We start from the raw sequence: 11,993 nt of genomic DNA, 5'->3' as shown, positions 1-11,993 counted from the left end.
AGAAACCCGGGGCTCTGCCCTGGCTGCAAGCACATGGCATCAGGTTTGTGTGGCAGGGTGAAGAGCTGTATACAAGCCTCTCAGTCCTGGGGCAAGGGATATCACTGTAAGTATATTTGCTCCTGCTGTGCGGCAGCAAGGAAAGGAGTAATTTATTTTGGCTGCCTCTTGGGAGCCAGTCTGTAAATCAGTATTTTCTCCTACTGCCTATTCCAAATGTCTCTTAGCACTTTGGTAGCTTCCATTTTCCCTGCCTTCAGAAAGTACATTTGAAAATGTTTGAGGGGAAAAAAAAAAGCCACAACACTGCAAAGCTTTGATTTGCTCCTTTTGATTTAAGCTTCTTATGCGATTTGATCCAGCAATTGTTTCATTTTTAAATCTCCTTTTGTTTATGGATTAGTTTTGTTCCCCTGCTCCTCCCATTCCCCTCCCATTAATTCACACAGTAGGAGCAGGCTTTTTTTCCCAGCTGTCTGAACTCAACATTATCGACCTGAGCGTCACTTCAGGACTTGCTAGGTCTGGTATGTTTGAAATTGCCTGGGCTAGAGGAGCCTCTCCAGTTCCTGGCTGCTCAGGAACCATTCCGCTAGTTCCTGGCTGGTGGATCTGGGGACTTAGTCTGGAAAACCGAGTTTATCCTCCCTGAGAAGGAGGGAACACAGTGTGAGGTGGTGTGATGCTAAAGCCTCAACAACAGCTAAGCAGGAGTTTTTTAAGAAAGCAAAAGTTGGGTGACCCTGTGTGTGCTGGCACAGGTGCCCCTGCCTTCCTGGCTCAGAGCGAGCCACACTGTGATCTGCTCAGTGTGTATATATTATATATATATTTATTTATTTATTTATTTATATATAATCTCCATATACTATTTTTTTTCCCTGGACTGCCTGGTAAGGCTGCAAGAATGTCCCTTTTCTTTAAACCCTTCCCAACAATGCATACAAAAACACAAGAGCATCCTTTATTGAGACAGTATTTTATTGTTGTTGTTGTTTGTAGTGTGGTAGTTGACTGTAGTGTAGAAAATGCAGCTGCTGGAAATATTTTCAGTAGAAGCTTTTTGTGCTGTCTTGTGCTTGTAGTAACGCATTAGCTCTGATGTGTGCTAGCTTGTTCTCAAGCTCAGTGGGAGTCTTCTTTAACGTATCTGAGAAGCTATCTAATGCTCTTTTCACTGAAAGTCAAGCAGGTTCCTCGGAGAGCAGCTCGACAGGATTGTCACCAATCTCAGCCCTAATGCTCTTCCCTCCATCGAGCTAATGTTGCTGAGAGCTGGGGCAGGTCTCCGGGTGTTCGTGCCAGGAGCCTCCCTCGGTGTGGGAGGCTGCACCACCTGAACTCTGCCTGGGTGGTGCGTGAGCCTGTGCCAGTGGCACTCTTATGGTGTGGAAAACCAGCAAAATGGCTGTGCTGGTTCTCAGCTTGTGGCTGAGCTTGGGAACTATTCGGAGGGGAAACGGGACAGGATCCTGCCAGTCTGCAGGTAGAAACCAGGGCACCTTACGTGCTGACAGCCTCTGGGCTGAACGAGCGCTCGTGCCATCACTTCCAGTGCCAGGTCAGTGAATTTGGGAAGGGCCACCTCCACCTCAGGAGCTGCGAGGACCTTCTGCTCATCTGTGCCCACCTCAGGACCCCCAAAGCCACACAGGCAATGGGCTGCTTCTGCTGCGTAGCCTCACGGGTGCCCCTAAGTCTTTTCAGATAAATTGAAAGAGAAGATCCCTGACCTAAATGAGCACGTCATCTAAATTAGAGATAATGATAGGGGATAAACATAAAAGGAAAATCAAAGGATTAAAGTTAATGAAAGTTAATAATCTGAATATATTCAACGATCTGGGCTAAAAAAGGGAGACGACAAACCATGGGTGGACATCAAAGGCCCTAATAAGACTGGGAGATGTAATGGCAAAACTGCAGCCATCGGTTCCAGCTGCAGGCAAGCACAAAGATGGCTTTCAAATCTTAAAATGCTGGCTAAAATATGTACTTTTGTTTTAAATGAATCCAAGTGGTTAAAAAAGGGAAACGTAGAATGCGATATTTAAAAATAACCATTTTTTTAGTCAGCTTTATATTTAAAAAAGGCCAGCTGATCTTTAGAGTTACTGTTTCACAATGTGGTGGCTGACTTTGGGCCCAGGTCTCCGCAAGGAGAGCAAGAGCAGAGGTAGGAGTGAACTCTTGACCCCAGACAAGTCATTTGTGTATAACCTCACTGATTTTACAGGAGATAGGGTCCACCCTTGGCAATCGTTGCCCCCACAAAAGGCAATTTTCTGGTGAATATAGTATAGCTATAGCGCCAGTGCCCCAGAGCTCTGTCTGGGGTTAAGCCGCCTTCTCCTCTCCCATGTAGCACACCCTGCTCTAATGGAAATCCAAGTCTGGGTACAGGAGGAAGCCCATGAAAGTGGAATCGTTGATGTTGTCAGCATAGACACCGTTGTTGTCCCCCTCCCCATAGACCTGGAGCCAGACCTCATCCCCTGAGCTGAGGTGGAGCAAGACCGAGCCACTCGCTTGGTCGACGTTGTTGGTCTGGAACTGGTCGTAGGTGAAGATGACCGCCTTGTCCTTCTTGTAGAGGCTGACCTTGACGTCCGACATGTACACCGTCAGGTGGTAGGCAAAGTAGTACGTGCCAGGGATGCTGCAGAGGAACTTGCCGGTGCTGGTGTCGTAGTGGTTCTGCTCGTTGTAGAAGATCTTGCTGAAGCGGATCGGGACGTTGGGGTGGGGGGCTCGCTCCGTCAGCCCCACGCTGAACGCGGAGCGGTAAACGTAGGCCCCTTCGCCCTTGTCTCCCTTCAGCCCTGGGTATCCTGGAAATCCTCTTGGCCCCTCTGGCCCTGGGGTTCCCGTTTCGCCTTGGTCACCTTTGGAGCCTTGCAAACCTGGGGGACAGAGTTGGGATCAGGAGTTGTTTGTACTGTGCGAACCCGTGGCCACAACCCACTGGCCTGAGACACAGAAGGGACTGTGGCTTGGGGATCTGCTCGGCGGCATGGAGTGAGGCCTGTCCCCTGAGGAAAGGTTGGATGACCTCAACACCCATAGTGTGAGACACCATGTCCACCCCAACCCTGTGCAGAGCTCCTCCAGTGCCAACGTACCCCACGCTCCTCACCAACCTTGCTCTCCTTTCTCTCCCTTTAGTCCATCTTTTCCATCTTTCCCGTCCCTGCCGGGGAGCCCGTTGTGGCCAGGGTAGCCGGGTGCTCCTCCCATCCAGTTGGCGCATGGTGTTTTGGGGTCGGGCTGGGGATCTGGGGCGGCCACCTCTGTGCAACAGGGGGCCACCAGCAGCAGTGAGCAAAGGAGGAAGCCTGCTGAGTCCCTCATGGTTGGTTCCTGAAGTGGATAAGGGCTTTGTTAACTTTAAAGGTTAAAAGAAAAAAAAAATAAAGCGAACAAACCCCCCGCCTCTTGACTAACAAAGCAGAGTTAAAAGTTAAAAAAAAAAAAAAAAAGGAAAAAAAAAAGCACAGTTAAAGTTTTAATCAACATATCTGAAGGAAAGTGATTCTGCTTGGCCTGATGGCCCTTCTCCATCCAGTGGGGCACTGGCATCGAGTCCAGCAAGCTGAGCCAGGACAGGCCCCTGGGAGAAGCGAGGATCTCAGCCCTGGAGCAAATCCAGCGTGGAGAGGAGCAGACTGCAGGGCTGCGCTTCTGCACTGGGGCAGCTGGCGCTTGGGACTGAGCCCGGCAGATGTTGGGACATCTGGGGCTGGTCTCTTTGCAAAGCTCTGCTCAGTTAGCAGCAACGTGCTTTAACTTCTGTCCGGCTGAGTGAACGGCTCGTTGGAAGCACAAGCTCCTCTGGCAGAGCTTGTGTCCAAATCTCAGCCGCCTTTATGCTGAGCAGGTGGTTTATCGCCGTGTGTACCACACGCTTACCCTGCTCTGATGTGAACAGAAGTTAACGGTCAAGCTTTTGGCTTCTAGTGAGCAACAGTATTAACTTATGATGATGTTTTTTTTCCACCTGAATTGTATTTTTTGGATTGCAAGAGCACACCTTATGCAGTGTCTGGACGATGTAGGGTCATACTCTTCTTTAATTTCATCAGAGCAATTAGCGTGGCTACCCCAAACCAGGTGTGTATGGCCAGCCGGGTGCATTGTCCCGAGGCTCACAGAAATTGGTGGGTCCTTAGCAGGTTTGGATCAGGCTTTTAAGAAACAGATATTTTTAAATGACCATTGTATAATACTGCTCCCCAAGCAGAGATTATACCCTGGAACAAAAGGGTATCCTGTTATGAGGATTTTAAGTGGCATACAGTACAATAAATGTGGATAACAGTGTGGCCTCTACAGTCCCTTAGCTCTGTAATTTCCAATGAAAAATAATATTTCAGAGCAACTTATTTGCAGGGTTGATTTTTTTCTTATGTGAGTTATTTAAATATCATATTTCCAATAGTGTCTCATTAGCTCTGGCATAACAGCTTCAATGGAAGCTAAATAGCAAAGAGGTTACCATGATTGTGTTTCTTGTGGGATGTGAAGGGGTTTTAAAGAAAACTTCAATGCTCTGCACAGTGAGTCCAGCAGGCAGCACCCAACATATAGGCTTAAGGAACTCTTCAAGCCATCAGGATCCAGCACCCTGTGGTGGGGACATAGCCCCTGCATGGGGTATTTTTGGGGCTAAGGTATGCTGTGGCTGGGTGTTTGTGGACCGGACCAGTGACCATAATCTGAAACTTAGGACCTAGAGTGGACAAGTAAATCGTGCAAGTACCCTGGGGATTGAGCTGGGGTGTGTGTGTTTGGGCACGGTGCAAGGTGGCCAGTTTGCCGTACCCAAAAGGACTGCATTAAACCGGGGGGGCTTGTCCCAGCTCCATGTCCTCCCTCTTGATGCCAGCACCCTCCAGTATCAGCACAAGCCATCTGGGGACATTCAGCTGCCTGAAAATACACTTGTGTTCAATAAAATATGCCTCAAAATTCCAGTTCTTGAGCTGTGTTTTGATGGTTTTGCTGGGGTTAGTTCTGCTTTCTCATACGCTGCCTACAACTGAAATAGCATTAAAACTTCAGTGTCATGTGCTCAGTGCAGAGAGCTGGAGCCAGACCTGCTGGTGTCACAGGGCTACCCTCCTGTGAGTTCAGGGCGGGAAGGGCAGCCCTCCTGGCCATCGTCCTCCGCCTTGTTCTGCGAGGCCAGGAGAGGTGTGCATCCCGCAGCACCCCGGGGTGGCTCTCCACCACGGTTATGTTTTGCAGCCTAATTTTCTCCTTTTTAATGAGAAAAGTGCTGTGATAAGCAAATAGAAGATGATTTCTAGTAGATGTTGCTACATTTTGACTCCGATCACAAGTGCTTGTTCGAGAAACCAAGCAATTCTCTGGCATTTGAATGTCAGTGGTACCTTTTCAGATGAGGAATAGATGAACTGAGTACTCTTGGTGGCTGTCAGATAATACAGGAGCTCCTGAGGAAATAAAAGCTCCTATGCATTACAGAAAGTCTATGCTGACAAATGAATATGACCCATAAGAACTACGCTGTTCAGAATTAAAGTGCCACACAGCAAGGTGTATGTGTGTTTGTGTGTGTATATATATATACGTACACACACAAACTCTTTGCACAAAACGGAGAAAAAAATACTGTTTTCCAGCTCCTGTATTTTCTTCAAAGGGCGTAAGCTGGGGGTTTGGGTTACGCTGATCTCTTTTCTTTTTTATGCTGATTGCACGCAGCACAGGCAGCACGCTTCTTGCTGCAGTTACAGCAGTGACTTGCTCCCAGGGCTCATCCCTTAAATCCGAGTGGCACAAGTTTCCAGCAAGGAGCATGTAGAGCTCAGGGAGATTTGGAGCAAAAGCAGCCTTCCTGGGGCTCTTTGTGGAAAGAAGGGAATCCAGAGGTACCCTTACAGTGCTCACTGAAAGAGCCATGTGTTTTTGTACTGTCGTTCCTGACTACTTTTGATTTAGGAGTTTTGATCTCTAAATAGCGTTTCCAAAAACAGGAGTGTGAATCTAAGGGAGATCGGCTATTTTTGGTTTAAAATAATCACTAGCTATTCCAAGAATAAGCCTAATAAAGGAAACTTCTTGTGAACAGAGAAGTCTGTCTGTGATTTAGCCCAAAAGAAGAGAAAATCCAGAATTTAGTAAGAGGGGAAAAAAAAAATCAAGCTTACCAGCTCTTTTGAGTCCTAGTTGGCTTGCTGCAGTCTCCTTAGAAATGAAGTCCGGCTAGCATGTCACTGTCCCTAAGGGCACGAGCAGCTGTCAGCTAAGATGCTGTATTTTCCATTTGCTATTGCGCATGCTGGCTTAAAAGTTGGGTTTTCCCATTATTTTTTCCTGGTCATTGCTTGGTTTTGGGGCTGCTTATATAATCCAGTTGTGAGTGATAGCTTGTGAAGATATCCATACCAGGGGAAAGACTGGTTTGGGAATTTCAAAGGAACCCAAACAGAAATGTTCTGGGGGGGAAGTCAGTGCCTGAAAGCCCACTTGTCAGGGGCTCGGCTCTTACAAGCCCCCGTGAACAGCTGCTGCTCTGGGTAAACTGGGAGCCCTTGTTAGCAGCTGGTGGAGAAAGTAAGTCTACGGGCTTGTATTAACACATTTGAATGTCTTTTTTCTCTCTTTCTTTCTTTCTTTTTTCCCCCCAGTGTGTTAGTAAATGATTGTGTGAGAAATGTTTGCTTCTCCTTGTACCGTCTGGAGCCGCGGCTGCCGCACCAAAGAAGGGAATCGCCTGGGACGGGGCAGTGCTGGGGAGAGCTTTATTTCAAACAGAGCTAGGCTAACAGGCCGGCCTCTGAGCAGCTGGCACACATCAGAGCCAGTGGAAATCATCAGAGCAATTTCAGCCCTGCGGATGGTTTTCAGTCTATCACAGGTTTCAGCCTTAGGCCAAACCAAAGTTGTCTTTTCCTGCGTTTCCTTCCGAAGTGGGCTCTGCGTCTCAGAGGAGGCTTTGTGCCCTGGTCACTCCTGGGCAGCTTGGGGTTAACTGGATGTAACCTCAGCAAACCCTGCCTGCAAAACTGGGCAGGGGAAAACCAGAGCAAGGTGTTGTCCCAAGCAAGCATGGGGAAGCAGCGTCAGGGAGCTGGAGTCCCTGGGCATGGGGAAAGCTCATCCAAGGGAGTATCAGCAGAGAGGTGTCCTGAATTTCTGCTGCTCTAAAGAGATGGCTATCTAGGAGGGAATAAGAGGATGTGTAAATGAATTAATTTCTTATATGTAGAGCTGGGAGTTAGCAAGGATAAGTTCTGAAGTAGTGAGGAGAAGGACGAAGAAGGGAGCAGCTGTTGGATAGCTGCTTGCTTGCTTCCTTATTTTGGTCAAGCTGTCGGTCCAACATTTGAAGAATTTGGATATTATTTTTTTTTTCTTGACAATAATTTTTCCAGGCGGGGTTGAGACCTAAGTCAATCATCCCTCATGCAATCCCAGTAACATAGGATGGAGAACCGTTTGGAGGACTCAGTGAAGATGAGAGGTTTTCATCTGCTTCTCCCCGGCCAGGAGCCAGACAGATTGTTGTCTCTGCCAGCTCTTGGCTTGACCCCCGAAATGCATGGCTGGAGAAGTTTATTAGGCTGCTAGTATCTGAGAATCGGACGTGACGTGTTTCATAGGTAGTGCTGCAATTACGGCATGGCATTTCGATTCAGCTGTTAGGAAAATGCCACGGCGATGAATGCCTCCTGGTCCATCAGCAGCCTCCCAGACGGTATCTCTGCTTCCCAGAGGAGGGCAGGAAGGCGACGGTCGCTGCCTGCCTCTTGGCCGGGGCACACCCCGCTGCCACAGCCCCATGCTTGTGTTCTTGTGCTCCTACCTGCTGGGTCTGGGCATCGGGGCCAGCTCCTGTTCCCAGTGCAGGGTGAGATGTGTACGGCCCAGGGAGCCGCTCCTGCCTGCAGGATGTGAAAACACCTCAAACGCCTTTGCTCTGCCCGGTGCCATACCAAGCCTGCCACCAAGCGAGGGGTGGCCCGGCTGTGCCCACCGTGGCGGTGCTGGCAGGCAGCGGCTCCCGCAGGGGCTCTGGGGTGTTTTCGGCTCCCCGCGAGCCCTGGTCACCGGCCTCGTGCTCAGCCTGACCTTGTTTGCTCTGCTGGGTCCAATCCCAGCCTGAGAATGTGAGAAATGCAGAAATGACGGATTGCGGACCGCAGCCTTCCCCGAGAATTAAAAATAAGCACAAGGTTATATTTAGATGTCTATAAAACAGCGGGAGGCTAATTATCAGCTGGGCTCCGTCGGCGCAGGCATGGTCCCTGCTGCTGCAGCGTGAGGGGTGAGCGCCGTGCCCCCCAGGGACGCCCGCCCTGCGCTGTCCTGCCCTGTCCCCTCGCCTTCCCCTCTGCCCTGGATACTGCACGTACAAGGAACAGCACACAGTCTCCACTTCGCTAAAAACAGCTAGAACTGTTTACGCCGTTCAGCAGGCAGGCTGGCAGGCTGTAAAATGCTCTTTTCATACAGCCTGAGGCTGCGCGCAGTGGATGGCCGGTGCCCCGTGCCAGGGGGGTGTCGAGGGGAGCCCAGCGGTGCTTGCCGCGCTGGGGATGCTGGCCTTGGGGAGCCCTCGCCCTCCGCCCTGCCGGGTGCTTTCTGCCCTCACTGGGTTACTCAGGGCTTCCAATTTCTCGGCCCGTTTCACTCGCACAGACGGGCTCTGCTCGTCCTGGCAGCAGGCAGCCTGGGCAGGACGGCTTCTGCCAGGCTGGAGCACGCTGGTGTCTCTCTCCAGGGTGACAGTGGACGATCTTCCCTGGCCCCAGGGAGCGCTGCTTGGCTCCCAGCGAGGGATCTTGGCACGTCAGTGTTTCTCATGCTGAAGGAACAGGACATCGAGACGTGTTTGTTCAGGCCCTGGCCCTGGGGCTGTGTCAGCCCTGCCAGGTCCTGCCCTCTCTCATGCAGGCTGGCAGCTGAGCCAGGTGTTGCTCCTTTTAGCACAGGCCAGTCTGGTCTGGAGCTTGTTCTGGGGTGGGAAGGATTGGGGCAGGGAACAGAAGACAAGGCTCAGTGACCCGGTGTGCAGCGTGCCCCCCTGAGCCATCCGCTGTCCAAGCACCCCACCAAGTCGTGTTCCCAGCAGTGATGGTGTCTTCCCAGCGAGGCACCTGGGCACGTCTCTGCCCAGCTCTCCCCTTGCGTTCACCCAGCTGACCAGCCCACAGTACAGCAGGTAATCCCGCAGCCACCCGACTTCTGTGTGCATCCACCGAATCACACTTTTATAACCAGGTAAATTGTTCATTCGGAGAGTATTTCTCAATAACTTAAACACAGAGAACAGCAGCTTTCTGTGCAGCTGTGAATTTCTGCATCACCCAAGTCAGCTGTGCGTTCTGGACAACAGATGGTGCTAAGAGCCCTGGCAGACCGGCCGCTGCCACGCCGAGCCTCCTGCAGCAGCGCCGGGCTGCGGGGCTCTGCCTGGGCGTTGTGCAGGGCCGGCAGGGAAGGCGAGCAGGCACGGGGACACCACAGCCCCGAGAGGTTTGGTGGGAAGGCAGCTTTGGTGGGGGTGCTGGGGTGGCTGCTGGGCTCTCGGGATGAGCCTGGTGGCAGCCCAGCGCCATCCCTGTGCACATCCACCCTGCGGGATCATGTCCTCCCATCGCTTTTCTTCCCGTTGTGTAAATGCACAAGAATCACTTTTGGCCACAACTGTTTTTCCATTCACTCCGGTATCGACCCGGGGCCGCTGGCTCCAGTAACCTCAGCCGTGCATTAGCTGCCTCCCTGCTCTTTGCGGCCGATCAGTGGGGTTGGTTTTACAGCACGTTTTGGGCTTTTCGGCAGGTCTCACCTCGGAGGCGAGGATGCTGCGGGGCAGCGTTTGCAGGCACCGATGAGCATCGCAGGGGCTTTGAAGAGGAGAGGCGCGAGGGACGTGTGGCTCTCCCCAAAGGCAGCGCTTCTGAGCAGCAGTTGGAGCTCTGGGTCCGAAACTCATCTGTGCCCACCTTCCTTGTGTTTGGTTCTGGTTTGAGACCAGTGTATCAAAAGTGGGAGAAGTCACTGGAAAAGCCTCTGGCTGGGCTTACCGATGGAAACTGGGGTGTCAGCTTTGTGCTTCTCCACGAGATGGCAGGGTCACGGCATGTCACAGTGAGCAAAGTCCCACCCTGCCTCTGCACGGGCACCTGTGGGGCACCTGGGCTCATGTGGGGACTGTTTCCGTGATGTGCTTCTGGCAGAGCTTTCGGCTCGTTTTGCATCAGTTCAGTGACTTTTTCCACTTAAAAGACAACTGCCGGACTCTCTTGCGTAATGCTGAATGTAGAGGATAAATCCTTCATCTCCTCTGTTCCCCTGTTTCTGTGACACTTTCCTGCCCATCACTGTACCACCCCTCGCATGCTCACCTACGTGCTGTGATTGCAGGGCGGTAGAGCAGGCGGCTTGGATGCTGGCTGGTTGGATTTGGGAGCTGCTTTCCCAGGACAGGACCCTCCTGGGCTGGCATCCAGCTGCCTGTCACCATGCCCTGGCCCTTGGGCAGACAACTCGTCCCCACACGCCTGGCTGTGCTGCGGGCAGTGGGGGCACCACAGCATGGGGAACCTGTGCTAACAGGTTCCCCATGGACTAAACTTGATAAGCTTTGCTTCAAAACACCAGTAAGGTGCTAAGGAACAACAGTTTGCGTCTTTCTCCCATCGTTCACAAAACCTAATGACCTAGACACAAGGACAGGGTTAATTAAAGGCAGTGTGAGTCTTATGTTGTCCATAAAATGAACTATTATTGTGGACTATGAATGATGCATATTTCATCAAGAAGCTGTAAATCTGATCAAAAATGACTACTACGTGTTTTGACTTTGGGCATTTTGTGGTGTAAATTAGCACAGAGCATTCCTCGGGAAGTTGCACAGGCTGATTCATCCGTGACGCTTTCCATGGGGTATTTCTTTATGCTTAGGAGAAAGCATTTATGGTTGCTATAGGGCTAATGCAAGGCTTATGAGGTCTTTAATTATTCATTTTTCTAAGTGCTTGTTCTCCTGACTCGAACAGCCAAAACCACACTATGACTGGCTTCAGCAGTAAATTGTATTTTTTTATGGAATCAAATTACTTTGCCTCTGCTGCAGACTTTGCCTCCTTTTGCTACGGAAGACGACTGATGTGACTATGCATATGGTAACTTGCTCTCGGCTCTCACGGTGTTGTACATCCTCCTGCCCTTGGCAAGCGCCTGGAAGCCTCCAGCCCTGCAGGCAGCCCTCTGTGGCACCCTGCGCCGTGCCTGCCAAGAAGCCGAGGTGCAAGCTGGAGAGGCCGATCCGGCAGGCGAGGCACCATCACTGCAGAAATGCCGGTGAACTTTGGGGGACCGAGGGCGATGTGTTCGGAGCACCGCGGGCTCTGCTCAGGAACAGACAGAGGTTCATTTCCAGGGCGTTTTCCTCCGCGGCGTGGTGCGGTGCTGGGCCGTGTGGCTGCGGGGAGGCGGGTGCCGACGTCGTGGCCGTGGGGCCAGCGGCCAGCACTGAGCCCCCAGCGCCGGCTGGGTGCTGGGAGCGCGGCGGCGGTGCGCAGGAGCCCCCCAACGTAGTGCTGCCCAGCTGGGCTTTGGGCAGCCCGGGGTCTGTGCTCACACGGGGACCCTGCAGGGCTGGAGATGCTTCTGCAGTGAGGCACGCTGCCTTCCTACACCTTTATAGGGTTTTGGCAGGGTTCGCATGTCGGTGCCTGGCCTGCTGCCTGCAGCCAGGCACTCCCCTTCCTCCCGCTCCTTGCTGTGCTGTTTTCTACGGATTAGGCTCAGTGGCATAAATTCATCTCCTTTTATACTTATAGCTCCTCTGAGGGTGGTGTCTTTAATAGGGACTGTCCTTTCTCACTGCTTTGGCAGGGCAAGTGCCAGCGTCCTGCTGTCTTTCTTCTCAAATGACACAGAGGTTCTCTGAATAGCAAGGAGGAAAAAACAAAAAAAGATCTGAGTTATTTCTTTTTTCAGACAGCTTCACACATCTG

The 11,993-nt window shown here is 51.5% G+C and overlaps 1 protein-coding gene across 1 annotated transcript; it reads right to left on the bottom strand.

Annotated features, from left to right (window-relative positions):
• Positions 1–962: 962 nt before the first annotated feature.
• Positions 963–6,727, bottom strand: ADIPOQ (adiponectin, C1Q and collagen domain containing). The gene is made up of 3 exons (XM_040567404.1): positions 6,174–6,727; positions 3,141–3,360; positions 963–2,903 (listed from the first exon to the last, which is right to left on the bottom strand). The coding sequence occupies exons 2-3, from the start codon at positions 3,349–3,351 to the stop codon at positions 2,377–2,379; spliced, it is 738 nt and encodes a 245-aa protein (XP_040423338.1). The 5' UTR covers positions 3,352–3,360; positions 6,174–6,727; the 3' UTR covers positions 963–2,376.
• Positions 6,728–11,993: the final 5,266 nt, after the last annotated feature.

The sequence above is a fragment of the Cygnus olor genome, chromosome 9, assembly GCF_009769625.2.
Source record: "Cygnus olor isolate bCygOlo1 chromosome 9, bCygOlo1.pri.v2, whole genome shotgun sequence".
NCBI lineage: Eukaryota > Metazoa > Chordata > Aves > Anseriformes > Anatidae > Cygnus > Cygnus olor.
This window is presented reverse-complemented; position numbering and strand designations above follow the sequence as displayed.

Bases quoted from the DNA above. Each gene is read 5' to 3' on its own strand.
- ADIPOQ (XM_040567404.1), bottom strand. From the start codon at position 3,351: ATGAGGGACTCAGCAGGCTTCCTCCTTTGCTCACTGCTGCTGGTGGCC. The intron at 2,904-3,140 runs GTTGGTGAGGAG...TCTGTCCCCCAG, and splicing joins GGGAGAGAAAGGAGAGCAAG to GTTTGCAAGGCTCCAAAGGT.